This window comes from Schistocerca serialis, chromosome 7 (genome assembly GCF_023864345.2).
Source record: "Schistocerca serialis cubense isolate TAMUIC-IGC-003099 chromosome 7, iqSchSeri2.2, whole genome shotgun sequence".
In the NCBI taxonomy this organism is placed as follows: domain Eukaryota; kingdom Metazoa; phylum Arthropoda; class Insecta; order Orthoptera; family Acrididae; genus Schistocerca; species Schistocerca serialis.
The window spans coordinates 313,752,502-313,773,535 of NC_064644.1; the positions used below are offsets into that span (position 1 = coordinate 313,752,502).

Consider the following 21,034-nt stretch of genomic DNA (forward strand, 5'->3'; position numbering starts at 1 on the left):
AACTTCCATAAGGCTATGGTGCCCCATTTGTTCATTTAGGGTTTGGTGTTGAAAACAACTAATAGATTGCATAATTTTAACCCCTTCTATGATATTTAAAGAATGACCCTTGCTTTCCCTATGGAAAAGAAAAATCAATGACAGAATGCTTCTGACTACAAAAGTGGGTACTCAAGGCAGATGCAAGCATACCAAGTTAGGCAGTAAGGACATTCTTTAGATTTTTAAATAACAGTAAAACCTTAGTTAATATTAAAGCACATGTTCAGTTCAGTAAGAAACGGCTCGAAAGTGGTTGAATCCCATATATACAGGGTGTTACAAAAAGGTACGGCCAAACTTTCAGGAAACATTCCTCACACACAAAGAAAGAAAATGTGTTATGTGGACATGTGTCCGGAAATGCTTACTTTCCATGTTAGAGCTCATTCTATTACTTCTCTTCAAATCACATTAATCATGGAATGGAAACACACAGCAACAGAGCGTACCAGCGTGACTTCACTTTGTTACAGGAAATGTTCAAAATGTCCTCCGTTAGCGAGGATACATGCATTCACCCTCCGTCGCATGGAATCCCTGATGTGCTGATGCAGCCCTGGAGAATGGCGTATTGTATCAAAGCCGTCCACAATATGAGCACAAAGAGTCTCTACATTTGGTACTGGCGTTGCGTAGACAAGAGGTTTCAAATGTCCCCATAAATGAAAGTGAAGAGGGTTGAGGTCAGGAGAGCGTGGAGGCCATGGGAATTGGTCCACCTCTACCAATCCATCGGTCACCAAATCTTTTGTTGAGAAGCGTACGAACACTTCGACTGAAATGTGCAGGAGCTCCATCGTGCATGAACCACATGTTGTCACGTACTTGTAAAGGCACATGTTCTAGCAGCACAGATAGACTATCCCGTATGAAATCATGACAACGTGCTCCATTGAGCGTAGGTGGAAGAACAAACTAAAATGAGCTCTAAAATGGAAATTAAGCATTTCCGGACACATGTCCACATAACATCTTTTCTTTATTTGTGTGTGAGGAATTTTTCCTGAAAGTTTGGCCGTACCTTTTTGTAACACCCTGTATAAAACACTTATTCTGACAAAGACTAACTATGCCTGCGCAGTATGTCTGCAAAGTTCAGACATATGACAGATGTCAAGTATGATGTTTGTACGCACGGAATGATCACATAAATGAGGGTGTATTTAACCCAATTGGTGTTTTCCAGGTTAGTAAGCAGGCAGCAACACAATTGGACCTGCAAGCACACTGAAGATTTTGTGTGGAACAGTTCATGTTAGGTGTAACCAATCAACAACAGATCAATTCATTGATCTTTCACAGTGACCCCACACTTTATCAACCTAACCATGACTGACTGAAATGAAGTAGCTGTTGGCATCAATAAGATAACTGACGGATGTCTTACAGATTACAATGGTTGTGGATTAGTCAAGGAACAACTTTAGAGTGGCAAGGCTGTTTTGCATAATCAACAAAAAAAAAAACACCCTTATGAACATAAAAGTGCTAATTGTCCAGTCAGACAATGGAAAAACAGCCATTGATTTAAGTGACTATCAGTATGTGGATAAAGTGCAATCCTTTTTTTCAGATAAAAGAACTGTTAAGTCTAATGTATATCCTGCAAATAGATACTTGGCAAGCTTAGACTCTTAATACAACCAATACACTTCCAAAACCTCCAAGATGAATCCAGAAATTCATAACAACATAGTATACTACAAAAGATATACTGATGACTCAGCTGTGCTTCACAAAGGGAGCAAAAAGCAAATAGAAAACTTGACCAAGGAAATGAGTAGCATGCATGCCAAGATCGAATTCATGATGGAACATGAAGTGGACAGAAAGATTAACTTTTTAGATCTGACCATACACAACAAAAACAATAGACAATCATTTCAGATACACAGAAAACTGACATGTTTGGCTGTCATTATTAACACCCATTCCAAGCAGAATAATACAGCTTCCCCTATGCCAAACAGAAAAGAAGAAAGAATTATACAAATTACGAAAGGTCGCTGCAGCAAACTAATATGACCTGGACTTAGTTAACACAATATACAACAAAATTAAGGAGAATATAAAGAAGAGAAATAAATGGCATGCAAAGGTGGCATCCGATAAGGTCAAGTACACCACCTTGAAAGACACAGTAAAACTTCAGATAGAATTGAGCACCTATTCCAAAGAACGTGAGTTCAAATTCTGTTCAGGACTGAAGATAACATAAAAACTTGAGTGCGTCATAACATGCCACATAGGAGTAATAAATATAGGGAAATCTGAGGACTACTAACTATCATGCTGCAATTGAGATAAAGGTATACTGGCCAAATTAACAGTTCCAATGATGTAAGATTAAACAAGAACATTTATGCCAGCGATAAAATTGTTAGTTTTACACATGCAAAAGGAGGGGCATGATATTGATAGCACTGACCACCAACTAAAAATTTTATATATCATCTATAAAAGCAGATGGTTGGACATTTTAGAAGACCTTCAAATTTTTGCTGCGAAATGCAAAGAACCACAAACTTCTCAATGAACAAAATGAGTTTGCAACTAATGCATATTTTAATATTTACAATGATTTACTTAGCTGAGGGTCCAACTGTGGGCTAGGGGGTAGCATCTTTGATTAGTAATAAAAATGTCCTCAGCCTCAAGTTCGGACCCCACCAACACTTAAATTTTGAACAAAAATCATGAGCAGTGGCGGCTGATTCTGGCATAAGTAGTCACCTCTTATTCAGCCAACGGCCTTCTCAAAGAGCATGGAGGAGTGGACAGAGGTTCAGGGAACACTCTTTCCCTTGTGGTGAGAAACAGCCCCTAATGGCAGAAGAATCAGCGTTGATCAATGGCATGAGGATGCAGAGGGCCATGGAAACCACAGCACTGGAGGCACTTGACGTGTATTCACAGGACATGTGGCCTTTAATTGAAAAGTGTCATGATGATCTCTCCACTGGCAAAACATTCTGGACCAGCCCCCATTCAGTTCTCCATGGGGAACTACCAAGGGGGAGGTGACCATGAGAGCAACACTGAATAACCTATGAATGGATAATGTTCCAAGAGTCGGAGTGTGGAATGTCAGAAGTCTGAACATGGTAAGGAAGCAAGAAAATCAGAAAAGGGAAATGCTAAGGCTCAATCTAGATATAGTGGGGGTTAGTGAACTGAAATGGAAAGAAGACAAAGATTTCTGGTCAGGTGAAACAGGATAATAGAACAGCAGCAGAAAATGGTACAATGGGAGTACGATTCATTACGATTAGGAAGGCACGGCTGAAAGACCGTTACTGTGAACAGTTCAGTGATTGGGAAGTTTTTGCTGGAATCAGCTGCAGACCAACACCGACAACAATAGTTCAGGTGTACAAGCCAACGTTGGGAGCCGAAGATGAGGACATAAAGGAAGTATGAGGATATTGAACGGGTAATTCAGTAAGTAAAGGGAGGTGAAAATCTAATAGACAGGAGGACTGGAATGCGGTTGTAGGGGAAGGAGTAGAAGAGTTACAGGAGAATATGGGCTTGGTACCAGGAATAAGAGAGAAGAAAGATTGAGTTCTGCAATAAATTTCAGCTAGTAATAGAGAATACTCTGTTAAAGAATCACAAGAGGAGGCAGAATACTTGGAAAAGATCAGGAGTTAAAGGCAGATTTCAATTCAAGCACATCACAGTCAGGCAGAGATTAAGAAATCAGATACTGGATTGTAAGATGTACCCACGAGCAGATATAAACTCAGATCACAATTTAGTAGTGACGAAGAGTAGGCTAAAGTTTAAGAGATTAGTCACGAATAATCAATATGCAAAGTAGGATATGGAAGTACTAAGGAATGAAGATGTACACTTGAAGTTCTCTGAGGCTATAGAGACAGCAATAAGGTATAGCTCAATAAGCACTTCAATTGAAGAGGAATGGGAATCTCTAAAAAGATGGAAAGTACATCTGTACAAGGAAAGTAACTGCGTAGAAATTACGGGTAACAGAAGATATGCTTTAGTTGATCAATGAAAAAGGAGGTAAAAAAAATGTTCAAGGAAATTCAGGGAAACGGAAATACAAGTCACTTAAGAGTGAAATAAATAGGAGCTGCATGGAAGCTAAGGTGAAATGGCTGCATGAAAAATGTGAAGAAATTGAATATGAAATGATTGTCAGAAGGAATGACACAATTTATAGGAAACGCAAAACAACATTCACTGAAATTAAAAGCAAGGGTGGTAACATCAAGAGTGCAATGGGAATTCCACAGTTAAATGCACAGCTGAGTGTGGACAGATGGAAAGAATACGCTGAAGATCTCTATGAGATGGTGGACTTGCCTGACGACATGACAGAAGAAGAGACGAGGCAGTATAGAGGAGTATTAGAATCAAAATTTAAAAGAGCCCTGGAAGACTTAAAAATCAAATAAGGCAGAAAGTACAGATAAAATTCCCTCAGAATTTCTAGAAACATTTGGGGAAATGGGAACAAAATGACTATTCGTGTTGGTGTGTAGAACTTACAAGTCTTGCAATATACCACTCGACTTTTGGAAAAAACACCATTCACACAACTCCGAAGACTGCAAGAACTGCTAAGTGTGAGAATTGCTGCAAATCAGCTTAACAACTCATGCATCTGTTGCTGACAACAATAATATACAGAAGAATGGAAAAGAGAATTGAGGATGTGTTAGATTATCAGTTTGACTTTAGAAAAGGTAAAGGCATCAGAGAGGCAATTCTGACATTGTGGTTGACAATGGAAACAAGGCTAAAGAAAAATACAGACAATATAATAGAAGGAAACATTCCACGTGGGAAAAATTATATATAAAAACAAAGATGAGGTGACTTACCGAACGGAAGCGCTGGCAGGTCGATAGACACACAAACAAACACAAACATACACACAAAATCCAAGCTTTCGCAACAAACTGTTGCCTCACCAGGAAAGAGGGAAGGAGAGGGGAAGATGAAAGGAAGTGGGTTTTAAGGGAGAGGGTAAGGAGTCATTCCAATCCCGGGAGCGGAAAGACTTACCTTTGGGGGAAAAAAGGACAGGTATACACTCGCACACACGCACATATCCATCCACACATACAGCCACAAGCAGACATATAAAAAACCTGATTAAACAAACATGAACGTGATGATTGGTCAGAAGCCGTAACACACATACACTGGTGTTAGGCTCTTAGAAGTAGCTCCTAATTATGTATCGGATATCTTACTAAGTTACATTAAATGAAACAAAGATATTCTAAGGTATTAATGTTTTTCTCAATCATGCTTTAGCTATGTAGTTTTTATTTCAAAAATCATGTACAGTCACTGTCTCTGTACTGATATGCTCTGTTTGTCATGCTGTTAATATCCAGCACGAAAATGGCTGAGGTAGCTTCCTGCTCCATAGTGAAAAGTGTGTGGAAAACTGTTAAAAAGTACTGAGAAATAGGTGGTTGTTCATGTTTTTCATAAATTTACAGAAAAAAATCGACTTGAAGTTTTTCGAGGGACTGTATTTAACACAGCTAAAATACAAGTACATACTGCATGTATAGTGAATTGTTAGTGTAGTAGACTGATAATCTGGTGTAGTTCATGGATATGTCTGCTTGTGGCTGTATGTGTGGATGGATATGTGCGTGTGTGCGAGTGTATACCTGTCCTTTTTTCCCCCAAAGTCTTTCCGCTCCCGGGATTGGAATGACTCCTTACCCTCTCCCTTAAAACCCACTTCCTTTCGTCTTTCCCTCTCCTTCCCTCTTTCCTGATGAGGCAACAGTTTGTTGCGAAAGCTTGAATTTTGTGTGTATGTTTGTGTGTCTATCGACCTGCCAGCGCTTTCGTTCGGTAAGTCACCTCATCTTTGTTTTTATATATATGACACACACACACTCCTGGAAATTGAAATAAGAACACCGTGAATTCATTGTCCCAGGAAGGGGAAACTTTATTGACACATTCCTGGGGTCAGATACATCACATGATCACACTGACAGAACCACAGGCACATAGACACAGGCAACAGAGCATGCACAATGTCGGCACTAGTACAGTGTATATCCACCTTTCGCAGCAATGCAGGCTGCTATTCTCCCATGGAGACGATCGTAGAGATGCTGGATGTAGTCCTGTGGAACGACTTGCCATGCCATTTCCACCTGGCGCCTCAGTTGGACCAGCGTTCGTGCTGGACGTGCAGACCGCGTGAGACGACGCTTCATCCAGTCCCAAACATGCTCAATGGGGGACAGATCCGGAGATCTTGCTGGCCAGGGTAGTTGACTTACACCTTCTAGAGCACGTTGGGTGGCACGGGATACATGCGGACGTGCATTGTCCTGTTGGAACAGCAAGTTCCCTTGCCGGTCTAGGAATGGTAGAACGATGGGTTCGATGACGGTTTGGATGTACCGTGCACTATTCAGTGTCCCCTCGACGATCACCAGTGGTGTACGTCCAGTGTAGGAGATCGCTCCCCACACCATGATGCCAGGTGTTGGCCCTGTGTGCCTCGGTCGTATGCAGTCCTGATTGTGGCGCTCACCTGCATGGCGCCAAACACGCATACGACCATCATTGGCACCAAGGCAGAAGCGACTCTCATCACTGAAGACGACACGTCTCCATTCGTCCCTCCATTCACGGCTGTCGCGACGCCACTGGAGGCGGGCTGCACGATGTTGGGGCGTGAGCGGAAGACGGCCTAACGGTGTGCGGGACCGTAGCCCAGCTTCATGGAGACGGTTGCGAATGGTCCTCGCCGATACCCCAGGAGCAACAGTGTCCCTAATTTGCTGGGAAGTGGCGGTGCGGTCCCCTACGGCACTGCGTAGGATCCTACGGTCTTGGCGTGCATCCGTGCGTCGCTGCGGTCCGGTCCCAGGTCGACTGGCACGTGCACCTTCCGCCGACCACTGGCGACAACATCGATGTACTGTGGAGACCTCACGCCCCACGTGTTGAGCAATTCGGCGGTACGTCCACCCGGCCTCCCGCATGCCCACTATACGCCCTCGCTCAAAGTCCGTCAACTGCACATACGGTTCACGTCCACGCTGTCACGGCATGCTACCAGTGTTAAAGACTGCGATGGAGCTCCGTATGCCAAGGCAAACTGGCTGATACTGACCGCGGCGGTGCACAAATGCTGCGCAGCTAGTGCCATTCGACGGCCAACACCGCGGTTCCTGGTGTGTCCGCTGTGCCGTGCATGTGATCACTGCTTGTACAGCCCTCTCGCAGTGTCCGGAGCAAGTATGGTGGGTCTGACACACCGGTGTCAATGTGTTCTTTTTTCCATTTCCAGGAGTGTATATATATGTTGTTGTTGTGGTATTCAGTCCTGAGACTGGTTTGATGCAGCTCTCCATGCTACTCTATCCTGTGCAAGCTTCTTCATCTCCCAGTACCTACTGCAACCTACATCCTTCTGAATCTGCTTAGTGTATTGATTTCTTGGTCTCCCTCTACGATTTTTACCCTCCACACTGCCCTCCAATGTTAAATTTGTGATCCATTGATGCCTCAAAACATGTCCTACCAACCGATCCCTTCTTCTAGTCAAGTTGTGCCACAAACTTCTCTTCTCCCCAATCCTATTCAATACCTCCTCATTAGTTACGTGATCTACCCACCTAATCTTCAGCATTCTTCTGTAGCACCACATTTTGAAACCTTCTATTCTCTTCTTGTCCAAACTGGTTATCGTCCATGTTTCACTTCCATACATGGCTACACTCCACACAAATACTTTCAGAAACGACTTCCTGACAAATCTATACTCGATGTTAACAAATTTCTCTTCTTTAGAAACGATTTCCTTGCCATTGCCAGTCTACATTTTATATCCTCTACTTCGATCATCATCAGTTATTTTACTCCCTAAATAGCAAAACTCCTTTACTACTTTAAGTGTCTCATTTCCTAATCTAATCAGCATCACCTGATTTAATTTGACTACATTCCATTATCCTCGTTTTGCTTTTGTTGATGTTCATCTTATATCCTCCTTTCAAGACACTGTCCATTCCGTTCAACTGCTCTTCCAAGTCCTTTGCTGTCTCTGACAGAATTACAATGTCATCGGCGAACCTCAAAGTTTTTATTTCTTCTCCATGGATTTTAATACCTACTCCGAATTTTTGTTTTGTTTCCTTTACTGCTTGCTCAATATACAGATTGAATAACATCGGGGAGAGGCTACAACCCTGTCTCACTCCTTTCCCAACCACTGCTTCCCTTTCATGCCCCTCGACTCTTATAACTGCCATCTGGTTTCTGTACAAATTGTAAATAGCCTTTCGCTCCCTGTATTTTACAAAGATGATGTGACTTACCAAATGAACGTGCTGGCAGGTCGACAGACACACAAACAAACAAACAAACACAAACATACACACAAAATTCAAGCTTTCGCAACAAACTGTTGCCTGATGAGGCTTGAATTTTGTGTGTACGTTTGTGTTTGTTTGTGTGTCTGTCGACCTGCCAGCACTTTCATTTGGTAAGTCACATCATCTTTGTTTTTAGATATATTTTTCCTACGTGGAATGTTTCCCTTTATTATAACCATATATAATAAAAAAAAATCTATACTATCAAGAAATATTTGCCATTAGTTTTATTTGGGTTGTAATATGTGGCAGTGAATAAAGAGAATTTTTTTTTGATGGTTTTGAAATGTAGTCGTGGAGGAAAGACCTTTAAGTGGACCTGGGCATTGTAGTTTTCACTGGATTTTGAAATTTAATAACTAAAAAACTTCTATTGGAATGAAACTTTAAGCAAGCAATTAGTATCCAGTTACCTTCCATTCGGAAAGTGGGTGCACTCAGCAACTGTTATGTGGCTTATAAATTAGAGATTGCAGCAATCAGTCATCCCTTTTTAGATTTTATTACGCAAATCCAGGTTTTGGCTAGTGGCTACCCATTCGCAATGCACTATTTTCCATTCTCGGTGCGTGTGTCCCTGTTGTTCGGTGTCAGTCACACACAAGAAATAAAATCTAAAAAAGGACGACTGCTTGCTGTACTCTATAATTTATACGTAATTAGTATATTGTGGTCTCCATGTGAAAAAATTTACAAACTGTGGAATTCATAGTGGAGCGAATATTGATCATCATTTCACATACTGAATTACATGTAATTTTTATTTTAGGTACACTGTACTGCCACACTATTCAAAATAAAAAGTCAGAACAAATTCTTTTAATTATTAACTTGTTGAAACAGTGAAACGAGAATATTTACTAATTTGTTGTTTTGTGTATTTAAAAAAAATTGTTGTAAGTCAATTTTTTCTCTTAGTAATTTGAGAATGTACGACATGCTCCAGCTCAAAATATTTAACACATTGTTGAACATGTGGTTCAATGTGTAGGCGAGCGCTATATTATTATTCAAGCAAAATTTTGTTTTTGTACCTTTAAGATGGGATGAGATAACGATACCGAATTATGCCAAAATGTTGGTTACAGAAAATTAAAAATTTGCATGTCTTTTCTTCTCAATAACATGCCAAAACATTCCAGCTCCATTCTCTTGTCGATTCCTAGTGTCCTTTCCATCTGCTTTAACTTTCTTCCTTTTCTTTGTTACTCTGGTCTCCTTTGTCATACTTTCAGCAGTGTTTTCAGCTTCAGCAACACATTACCTCTCGACCTGTAGCAGCCCACTTTCATGTTGTCCCCAGTTTGGCACCGAGGCCGCTCACAGTTTTTAATCTGCCTGTCGCTCAATCACTGAAACTTACTGTGGCATCCATAACACCAATCTGAAAAGCTGACAGGCCAACAGAAACACTTTCCGGCAAACATTCCCAAATGAAATTACTGAAACTTTCATTCGGAATATGTTTTCCTTGTATGCATTTTTCCAGGAGTTTAGAATCTGAAACATACTGGCTTTAGTTCTACCATAACAGTTTCTGGTATGGAGTGTGCATGTGTATGTTTCTGTCCACTTGCTTCACACCTATTATACTTGCACCATGAAGTGTTTCCTTTTGGGCAGAGTCCATTCTTTGGATGCTCAATGGTGGGTATTCTGTGAAAATAAATTGCCCAAATAGCTTTCCTCATTTCACTGACATTCTCAGTTTCTCCTGATGGCTAGACCATAACATTCTGTGGGATTTTCTACTCCTGATTTAGTGAATCTGTGTTATCCAACTTTGCTATCACATCCCTGCAGACTTTAAGACTTGCCCCCTTTCTCTTCTGCACATGTTCTACATATCCCATTTTTTAATTTCAGATTCACCATATGGCTTAGCAGCCAAAAGTCACCATCACCAAGGGTAGTAATTAATCTACAAAAAAAACAGACTGCCCCTAGCTTTCCATACCACCACTGAAACCTTTCAGTTTTTGTCACATCCGTGTTCATTTACCTTATTTTTACAATCTTGAAAATGTTCTGTGAGACATTCATAGTATAGCGCATTGCCTGTATCTACGGAGGTAACTGTGACAACTCTATTCAGCAATTTACAGCCTCTTTCGCCGGGAAGTATCCTCGCAGCAACAATATCAGTAGACTGACAAATACCTACACTTACTTTCACTGGCCTCTGCATATATGCTTCACTGACTTCTGTTAGGCCATTATACAATAGTTTATATTACCTCTCAAATTTGATGACAGATGGCAATGGCAACTCCTTCATAGTAGAGAATATCTGGGCTGCCTTTTTTTCCCGTTTCCAATACACTTCGCGACATTAGCAAGGCAAATATTTGCTTCACTGTATTTTGTGCATGTTACAGGAGGTGTCATTGTAAGATTCATTACTTTACACATTTGACTTCCCAATACAATTTTGCCAGATTAGACCTCTTCTCTAACTTCTGTCCTTATTAAAACCAAGGGAATTTTCATTCCCACAGTATTTTTATATTTAGCATCAGACAAAAGCAATTCTGAAAGCTCGCACATACTAATTAAAATGTAACTATTTACAACACCATCACCTTATTCATTTGCGTAAGATGCTCAAACTGCATTTTGAAGCACTGCTTAATGAATTTTTTGGACTAACCTCATTTCACTGCAGCATAACAGTTTTTTTCCCATTTTTACGATAGCCAACAACACGTTTGTGTTGATTAATGTAAAATTTACGACTACAATTATGCTTTACTGTTCTGGTATTTTACGATGTAAAATGGTTGACATATGCAGTCACAATAATAAGTTTACAACACATATGCACACAAAAAAACACAAGTTAACTCAAGTAATTTACTTGTACCAGAAGGAAGACTGATTGCAATAAATCCCTGCTCGTAGTACTATCCGTATTTTCAAGGATATTATGCAAATAATTTTCTATGGAAACGGCAGAGCCAAAATGAAATAATGAGAATTGTAGCCAAGGCTTTGTGTTTGACAGCAGCATGGCAGCCATGTGTTCAAGTGCCGTATCTGCTTTAGGAAGGCATTTAAACATGAAAATGATGAGGTACTATACATGAAATACATATTTTTAGATTCAGGAAGAATCACAGAATTTTATTAAATAAAACATTTTCCCCTTTTTTGCCCACATGATGTCCAGATCCCCTTAAGCATAATGGCTAGTAGAATAATGAAGTAATAAAAATAGCTGGAGAAAGAAAACCAGTGGGACCGTTAAAGATCAAATTGTGTGCAACCAAAGGTAACTGAAGAAAAGATAGCAAGAAGAGAGGGAGAAAATTTAATATGCTGGATGTCATTAAAATTGGAGGAGTTATTAGCAGATTAAGAAGGTGGCACGGGACAGCAGCAAATAAGTGGTGTGATCGATGCCAGTTGTAAGACACTTCTGGTACTACTACCCAATATTTTAAGGGTTATTAACTGCTTCCCACAAAAGAAATGGCCTTCATCACAGTATTTAAAACTATGCAATCATTTTCTTTTGTGTGTCAAGGTCACTGAGTTTTCAGATGGGTCATAAATTTCTTACTTGATAAAAAGTTAATTTGGTATGCGGAGATAGAATATTAGCTACATGAATTGCACTTGCAATAAAAATACCATGGCATACAATGTGATTGTTGGTTGGTTGGTTGTTTCGGGGAAGGAGACCAGACAGCGAGGTCATCGGTCTCATCGGATTAGGGAAGGCCAGGGTAGGAAGTCGGCCATGCCCTTTGAAAGGAATCATCCTGGCATTTGCCTGGAGCGATTTAGGGAAATCACAGAAAACCTAATCAGGATGGCCGGACGCGGGATTGAACCGTCGTCCTCCCAAATGCGAGTCCAGTGTCTAACCACTGCGCCACCTCGCTCAGTACAATGTGATTGTCATAACCACAAAATCAGTACAGGCAGGATTTTCTAAACAAATCCTTGCCTCATTGGAAGAATGTTAGAAAGTAAGAAGACAATTGCTCTGCACACAAGAAAGCTTAAAACGACTGTATAGTTAGTAAACATTTGAAAAGATATATGGTAAATATCTGTACCCATGCACAATTTGCGACACACAGCATTAAGTACATAGCTTGAAAGCTAACCAAAATGTGAACTGTAACTGCAAAATAAACGACTTTTAACAGTTAATTACAAAAATATATACAGCAAAAGGGAATTCTGTGGCTGCTGAAATGAAAATATCTCAAAACATGTCAAAGAGTGACAGAAACCTCAAAAGTCCAGTCAGGAAATAATGGTTTGGCAAATGTATGTAATACTATAAACGTGACCAATGAAGAATGTATTTCAATTGGAGGGGTTGTGAGTCATGCTCAGGTAGCTCAGATGGTCAGCACTTGTCCAAAAAAAGGCAAAGGTCTCAAGTCCACATCTCTGCCTAGCACTTAGTTTTAATCTGTCCGGGAGGTTCCATTCGGTGCACACTCCACTGCATAGTGAAAATTCATTCTGGAAGGAACATATTTGCTTGTTTATAAGTTACAACAAGCACTTTTCGGACGACTACATCACCAACTCAAGATAAGATGCCGTTAAAAAAAATAGGCGTAACTACCTAGCAACTGAATTTGTTATTCATACTTGGTAAACACTGTAGGAAATGACACTTAAAAATATATTAGCAGCCCTAACACATGTAACAGACACCTCATAGCAAGCTTTCCAAGTGTGCACCTTCATGTCATTTGTAAGTGAATATTTTCCTTGAATTGCCAGATCTCTGTTGGTTTTTAAAAAAAACACACACACACACACACACACACACACACACACACACACACACAGGAGACAGCCTTCTGAATGGTAACAGGTTCACCTTCCCACTTCACTTCATGAAATTGCATCCACCACAGAAAGAATATAATAGACACTTGATCCACAGCTAATTAAAATGAAACATTCACTAGTCCTATTTACTGAATAACCACTGAAGTAAACCTTCCTGTTTAAAATTGTAAAAAAGTTTGGACCTTGGATTCTTATACTTTCTTCAGATTTAAATAATGGCTTATGCCTGTTAACACCATATATTTTCCAACATAGGCCAAACTGTTTTGTTACTAACTGAACTGTACATTTCTGATGTATGTTTTTGGCACTTAAAATCAACATACATAATCTTTTTTTAATTATATAACCAAATCTCTAGAAAGTAACTTCTACACACTTTAGCAATACAGTTACACATTTCTAGTATCCAATTTTTTATGCTCACTGTTAAATCAAAATCTAACAATAGGGGCCCCATCTTGTTGGCAGACACTAAAATATCGTACTACATAGGCAAGCAAGTCCTCAATAATACTGAACATCTACTGTTTCTGCTGCAAGCTGAAATGTTTCATTAGCAGACTGGCAACAAAGAATAAAACATATCTATTATTCATATATGACTAGAAACATGAATGTTTGGAATATGTAGTCTAGATACGAATAAAAATAAAAACTATAGTGTGTAACAATTTTCTAGTGAGAAGACTTTGTATTGGGAAACTTCTGAAAACTAATGTAACACACACACTTTCAGTGAAATAAAAGATACTGTTACCCATGCTCAGATCCAGCATCAATGAAAGGTAACAATTATGCTGAAAGCTTTGACACTTTAAAAATCAGCAAAATGTACTAATAAATGAGGGAACACACTTCAGAGCGAATCCAGGCTTCCCATAATTCCTTCACGGAGATATGCTTGTCATTATTGCGATGGAATGCTTGTTGCCTCCGTTCATGACCCTCTGCATAGTTCAATTCTTCTCTCAAAAACTGTAAAAAAAAATAAAGTTTTTCTTTCCATGAAATCTTATTGTGGCACGATTTAAACGAACTTAGCTTTACATTATCACTCAAAAATTCTAGTGATCACACAGTTTGCAACAATCATCAGGACTTACAACAGGCCCTACATAACTGATCACTCAAAAATTAATAATTTGAGCACATTAAGAGGTTAAATGATAATTACGGGTTTAAGAAATTCACTAATATATATGAAAGTATACAGACTAATAAAATCTACAATATCTTGCCACACTATTTCCAAGAAACGAAGTGGCTATGTGGCCTACGTGGAAAATGAAGGGAAGAAGAAGAAAAGAGCCTAATAATTGTATAAATTCTGTAACCACTGGCAACAACAATGTCCAAACATTAGATCCCACATTAGAAAATACAATTACTGTGTGCTAAAGGTAAAAATAGTTTGAGAAAAATGAGTTGTGCATACCAAAGTTAAAACATGGAACAAATCTTATCAACACTCTGAACTTCATTTATAAACAAGCACACCAACACAATGTCAAGAGTGCTACAGGTGCACACATTTTTGAACATCTTATATGAACCTATACATTAAAGTAGTGGTATACCTCATCTGATTCAGAGAGATCTACATTCCCATTTGCATCATCATCCAACTGCCTATGCAAAGAACGTATGGCCTCTAGACCCACACGATCCTCCGAGGCCTGAGTCAGACAAGCAGCATCATCATCACTGCAGCTTTCACCAATAGCTGTGGTATAAAGACACTAGCATTAAATACTTCTTATTGACAATTCTGTTTCAATCTACTTTAAGGTTATATTAACACCACACATACCGAATCTAGTTATGCTCGTAATGTTACTTTTGTCAGTGGGCAATAGATCATTAATCACGAATTACATGCATACACACAAAATTTACATTAGGCATGAATTTGAAAGCATGTTAGATCACTGACAGTAAGGCAGGAAAGGTGATAAATTATTTATCGTTGAAGATCACAGACATCGCCTTCTGAACCATTCTGAGATATTTACCATACACTGTAAATGGCAAGCGTCCGGGACAGAAAATTCTATTAAATGAAAATTTAACAAGGTCGCCAATACAGCAATAATTCGGGTAAAAGCAAAACAAAACGCACATGTTATGAACGTTAATGGCATTACGGCTACCTCTTATGAAACACGCGAATATAATGTTGAGTTTCTGTATAGGGTTAATAGCAATTGACTGAGAAAAGTAATGCTGAATCGTGAACACAAGGCCGCAAATCATAATATCAACTGACCGGATAGGTGGCAAACTAAAAAACAACGTTCAGCTTAATATAAATATGCTGAACTGTTACTCTTGCTGTGTGTAATTTTCCACCGATGAAGCCTTATTAAAATACGAAAGTCCTATTATATGAAACTGGCAACGAACCACGTGCAACAGCCAAGGCAGAACAGGTACACTTTTCACAGTCTCTTAAACAACTGTGTCAATTTGCAGTGGTATATTAAACTAAACTTTATAGATTCAAAATCTTTCTCTTTGTAGTCATTTCTGCAAGTTAATATGAGCAACACAGACACACTGACAAACAAATTACTCTGCTTAATGTTTACATCGAAGTAGTTCACGTTCATTTCCAAATTAGTATGTTACCTGCTTCTAGTCCAGCTGTGTATGAGTCTGAATCACTGAAGACAGAATGGGAACTAGATCTGCTTAACAAGTTTCCAGAGGAATGCGAAGATTTGAAGGTTCTTTCCTGTCGTACATCTTCATGTGATTTACTTTCACTGTTTTCTCCATAACAGAAGGGCACAAGGAGGAGGCACAGAACTGACACAGTTTTGGAAACGGCTATGTGCATTGTATCAGTTGAAACACACTTTTATTGATTCAAATTAATGCAAAACCGAGTAGTACTTCACCTCGCCCACTCATTCCTCTTGCACTAAAATCTCACAGTATACTCTACTGCACACGCACAGCAAAATACTTATTACAAACAAATACTGCTACACACAGCTACACACTTCAAGGTTGACGGTCTTCTTGCTCTTACCCGAGGTCAAGGAATAAAAGAGGCAAAGAGTCACATAGTGCTGGCAATTTCCGATGGCAGAAAATGCATAGATGTATTAACTTCTCTGGTGACGAAGGTTAGAATTCAGAACTGCACCAGGGAGCAAAAAAAACGAAAAAAGGCAATCTCATGTAGAATAAAACTAAGTGATTAATCGATTAAGTATTCATTAAAACAATTCTTTATAAGTTCCATTATTATTCGATCCCCACTAAATTATTTTCATCAATTATGCTCCGCCAATCACGGTGTTCCATAATACTGTCATGAATAAGACTGATTAGGTGTGGGACATGACCTAAAGTATTTGTGAACAGACAGAATTAGCTATTATAGAATGCATTAACTATCAATTGTCATTAAACTGATACAAACTACTTGTTGTTAATGAGCTGAAGTTAACACAGTATGGTCGTATTGCTAGAATCGTCGTTGACCAAGTCTTCGTGTAGCCAGCAAGTGCGTTAAATGACATTATTGTATATGCGAACTGTCTCTTTATTGCGTTCGCCTACAGAGTAGAATTCTCTATAAAGAAACAGCAAGCTCGTGGCTTGAAGATACACAACGATCATACGAATAAAATGTTTCTGAACTAAAAACTGTTTCATGTCGCTAAGATAAGAACAACACACGAACACATCTAAAAGTCAAAACTCTCTGAAAGCTCGGAATAATTCAACTTCGATGTCAGCGCCCCTGGCGGCTGATACGGAAACCCGATTGACAGCTGCGCCATATCGATATTTATACATTAGTGCGCAACTCGACACTGCACTTCAGTGCGAGAGAAACTTAAACTCGGCCGCCACCACTACATCCACCGGCCACGTGGGAAAGGCAGCGCCGTCCAGTTGGTGCACCAGGAAGTGTACCCGCCGCTCGTTGTAAAACGGCGGTCCGCGACAGGTAGTGGCGATCATAATCTGTCGTTATGTGCAGTGGATAGTCAGAGAGCAAAGGTGGATGCCAATGTTTCTGCAGACTTCTTATCCAATGGAGCTACTTCCAGCCAGCGTGTAAGGCGATCGATTGTGATAAGAATATGTTGTCGTCTGTTGGAAGAAGATAGCGGAACCATGAAGTCGACGTGGACGGGTACAAATCGCGCGTTAGTAATCTGAAAGTTCGCAACTGGTGCACATACGTGATGGTTGATCTTGTCCTGTTGGCATTTGACACACATCTATGGCAGTATTTTTGTATTCTCTGTACACCAAACGGTAGGATACTAGGCAAATTGTTGACCTGACGTCAGGATGACTTAAGTCGTGCAGGCTGTCGAAGGTGGGCTTGTGAAACGCGTCCAGCAAGAACTGACTTGATTTTCCAATCGAGAGGTCACAGTATATTTTGGTGTCGGCACTGAGCACATCGATTAACCTCAATTCCAGCACTGTCGATGGATTTTGAGGTAGTTTTGAAGCTCTTCGTCAGACTTTGTTCCTCAGCAAGCTGGGCGAAATTCATTGCGCTTGAGTCGTTCGAAATAGAGATGGGTCGAACTCGTTCAATCCCGTGAACTACTTCATTCATTTCACTCTTTGCCGTGAAGCGTTCAAACGAAGTAGTTCATTCATGAAGTACGGAAGCCTGGCGAAGTTGCCCAGTTCGCCGCGGCTACGCTCGCTTCGCCTCGCTCGTACAATAAAGCTTCGTAATACTTCATAATTTTACCAACAGATGGCCGAACTATGCAGTAACGTGCACGCAACGTTTTACACTCTGTAGAGTCTGAGCTAACTTAAATAGAGCATGGTCGAACGGGAGCATGGTCGAACGGGACAAAGGAAAGATAAACAGAGAAGCCTGTCACATATAAAGAAGGTATTACGTTTAATTTTGCTCGACATTTTCTCATGAAGCGCCCAAAAAAGTCTTTATCTGTCAAGTGAAACATTATTTGTTGTATTCATGGACTGAAAACTAGGGCTACCAACGAAATGCAGTCCAATTTTATGTTCCTTTTAAAATGTAATCCAAAATAGAATGAGTATGTTTACCACTGTCACAAAGTCTATATATCTACGTTAAGTAATGATTCAGAAGTTTTCCTGTAGGTTTTATTTTTGTTGAGAATAATAACCCTCCAGATTCAAAACGTAAACTGTCACCTATAGTCATAAGCACGATTTCAGGTAAAATCCCTCTTTGAGTGTTATTAACAAACCTTTTATTTTCATGTTGGCTGTGCGTGCTCACACAGCCAGTCTATTCATTTGTATCTGTAATATTCATTTGTCCGCAAGCGCTGCCAACGGTAGGCTACCGGTAGACGCGAAGTATAACTGAACTGCACAAATAGTCACGGGTAATGATGTCAGCACTGCAGGAAGCAGCTGACGCTGCCTTCCCCTCGCCCCTCACATCCACAACCCATCGCAAACGTTTCGTTTCCCACAAACGCCGCGCGATTCGTCGACAGGCAGTAGAGGGGAGAATGAGTGACGTAGCGCCGATGTAATGGGATGAGGGAGAGGGGAAGAGAGTGAGTGAACTAGAAAAAAGTGTGGAGTGTGTTATCTGTGAAGAGTTTGAAGTACCAGTTCATTGAAATTGAGTGGTTAGTTCACACTTCACTGGAGTGAAGCGTTCATTTGAACGACTCATTCGCGAGCTCCCCATCACTAGTTCGAAACGCCATAGATACAAGACAGCAAATTGTCCACCATGTAGTCAGTACCCAATATGTACTTGGTATCTATGTTGAATTGCGCTATGAAAACGAGTTATCAGGGCTGGTGAGGTAAGCGGTTGTTGTTATTCTGCTGAAATGCGTATGTCAGTGGCTAGTGTTCTGTGAAAATTGTGAACTCCCTTCCAGTTGTGGGCAGAAGTATTTTATTGCCTTATATACTACGAGGTGATCGTAAATGCTCCACTTCTATTGGGATGATAACAGCTTACGGGAGTAGATGGCCACACATTCTCATGAAACTGTTGTAGGGTGGCCCAAAAGCTATTTGGTTCACGTCAACTACCAGTGTGGGAGTGCTTCTAATTATGGATGAGCGAGAAGCGCTGCATTCGCAATGCTATGCTTCGCTACTTCGAAGGACAGACACATGGCTTCAGTCCACTGGATTGGCGAAGTCTCCTTGATTTTTGGTCCAGCAAGTGCTATGGTAAGAGGTTCTTGTACTGCTGCTGAGTGTGGCAGATGTGTGCAATATATGTTCAGCATTCCAATAAACCACTGTCAGTCCTGAGCAGTACTTGGGTTTCTGATTTGCAAAATGATTTCCACCTTTTCAGGCAGAGGGAATGAGACCTTGGAAGAAATTCAGAGCCCTAAAAAATCTATCTGTGGCTGCCCAAAAACACACTTGGCTGTGTTCAGTGCCATGTCATATTTTTCCATGTCATATTTATTTAGCCATTCCAGGACATATATTAGGTGTTGCTCATGTTCCATGATTGATGAGAAGAGGAGAATATCATCATAGTATGCTAAACTGAAGGGTAGTATTTTTAGCACTGCATCATCAAACCAATGACATGCATGTGTGGCATTTCAAAAGCTACATGTCATACACAGACTCTTGAACAATCCAAACAAGGTAATGATTGTAGTTGTTGGAATGTCTTCTTCCACTATGGGTATCTGTGTATATGCATTAGCACAATCTAGTACACTGAAAATCGTCACACTAAGTAATGCATAGTTGTAATGCCACGGTAGAGGAAAAGGATATCGATTTGGCACTGTCTGGCACTGAGTGCGTGGTAGTCCCCATACAGATGCCATACACTGTCTTTCTTTGGCACCAGATGAAAGGGGGAGGACCACGGACTACTGGATGGCTGTATAATCCCTTCTCTCTGCTTGGTCTTAAATTCTGCCTTTGTCATCACTGACCAGTCTGGGGCCAGATGTCATGATTGACAGGCAACTAGTGGGTTGTCTATGGTCTTGATATGATGCACAGTATCATGACATACCTCTTTCAGTGCTCCTGGGGGTCGCATCAAATCCGTGCCGTATGTCGTGAGACCATATGAGGGGCGCGCATTAATCACAATCTGTTTGATAGTCCAGTTCTGTTGGGCAACTTCCGAAGCTCTAGATTTACACTTTCGACAGAACTTTTCATTCTTGGATCGCTGTTTCGCTCAGAGTGTGACAAAATCTAGACATATCTGTGAGGAACATTCCAGTGATGTTCCTGATGTTATTTTCAGTGGTGAAGTTGAGATTACTGCATAAACTGTTCACAGTACTATCATGCAGTACAAGGCCTTCTTTGACAAGATCTTTCTGCAGAGAGCCCAAATCACAGGTGGTGTCAATGAGCAGTGAAACTGACAATTTATCCGGTTATTTCCTACTCAAGGAGTTTTGTACAAACTTGGATATTCTCCTCCCAAGACTACTTCCTTACAGAAAACCCTCTTTTTTAAAAAAATTTTTAACCTTTGAAATCTGCTCCAGTAGAAATACTGATTGCACATTTGTAAACATTTACTGGCCTCCGAAGGTAATGTTAGTGGGATGTATGATGTGTGTACAAGTTTTCAGAGCCTGTGGAAACCCATCTTTAACCCTGGTGAACGCCCTAAAATGGAATGATGACGTATAAAACTAGTTGGAGGAAAAGTACATTTCAGGCTGAGATTCAATGAACGAAATACAGCTACAAAGAAACTGCTTATAAAACATTCGAGCGATTCTAGAATATTACTCATCAATATTCGACCTTATCAGGTTGATTAACTC

General features: G+C 40.2%; 1 protein-coding gene across 1 annotated transcript in view; it reads right to left on the reverse strand.

Annotated features, from left to right (window-relative positions):
* LOC126412130 (stromal interaction molecule homolog) overlaps positions 1–16,316 on the reverse strand; it is a 134,823-nt gene extending 118,507 nt beyond the window's left edge. The window contains exons 1-3 of the mRNA XM_050081572.1: positions 15,891–16,316; positions 14,840–14,985; positions 14,118–14,237 (exon numbers count right to left, since the gene is read on the reverse strand). Coding sequence (XP_049937529.1) covers positions 14,118–14,237; positions 14,840–14,985; positions 15,891–16,101 — 477 coding nt within the window. The 5' untranslated portion in view covers positions 16,102–16,316. The remainder of the gene's footprint in view (positions 1–14,117; positions 14,238–14,839; positions 14,986–15,890) is intronic.
* Between the last annotated feature and the right edge of the window lie 4,718 nt (positions 16,317–21,034).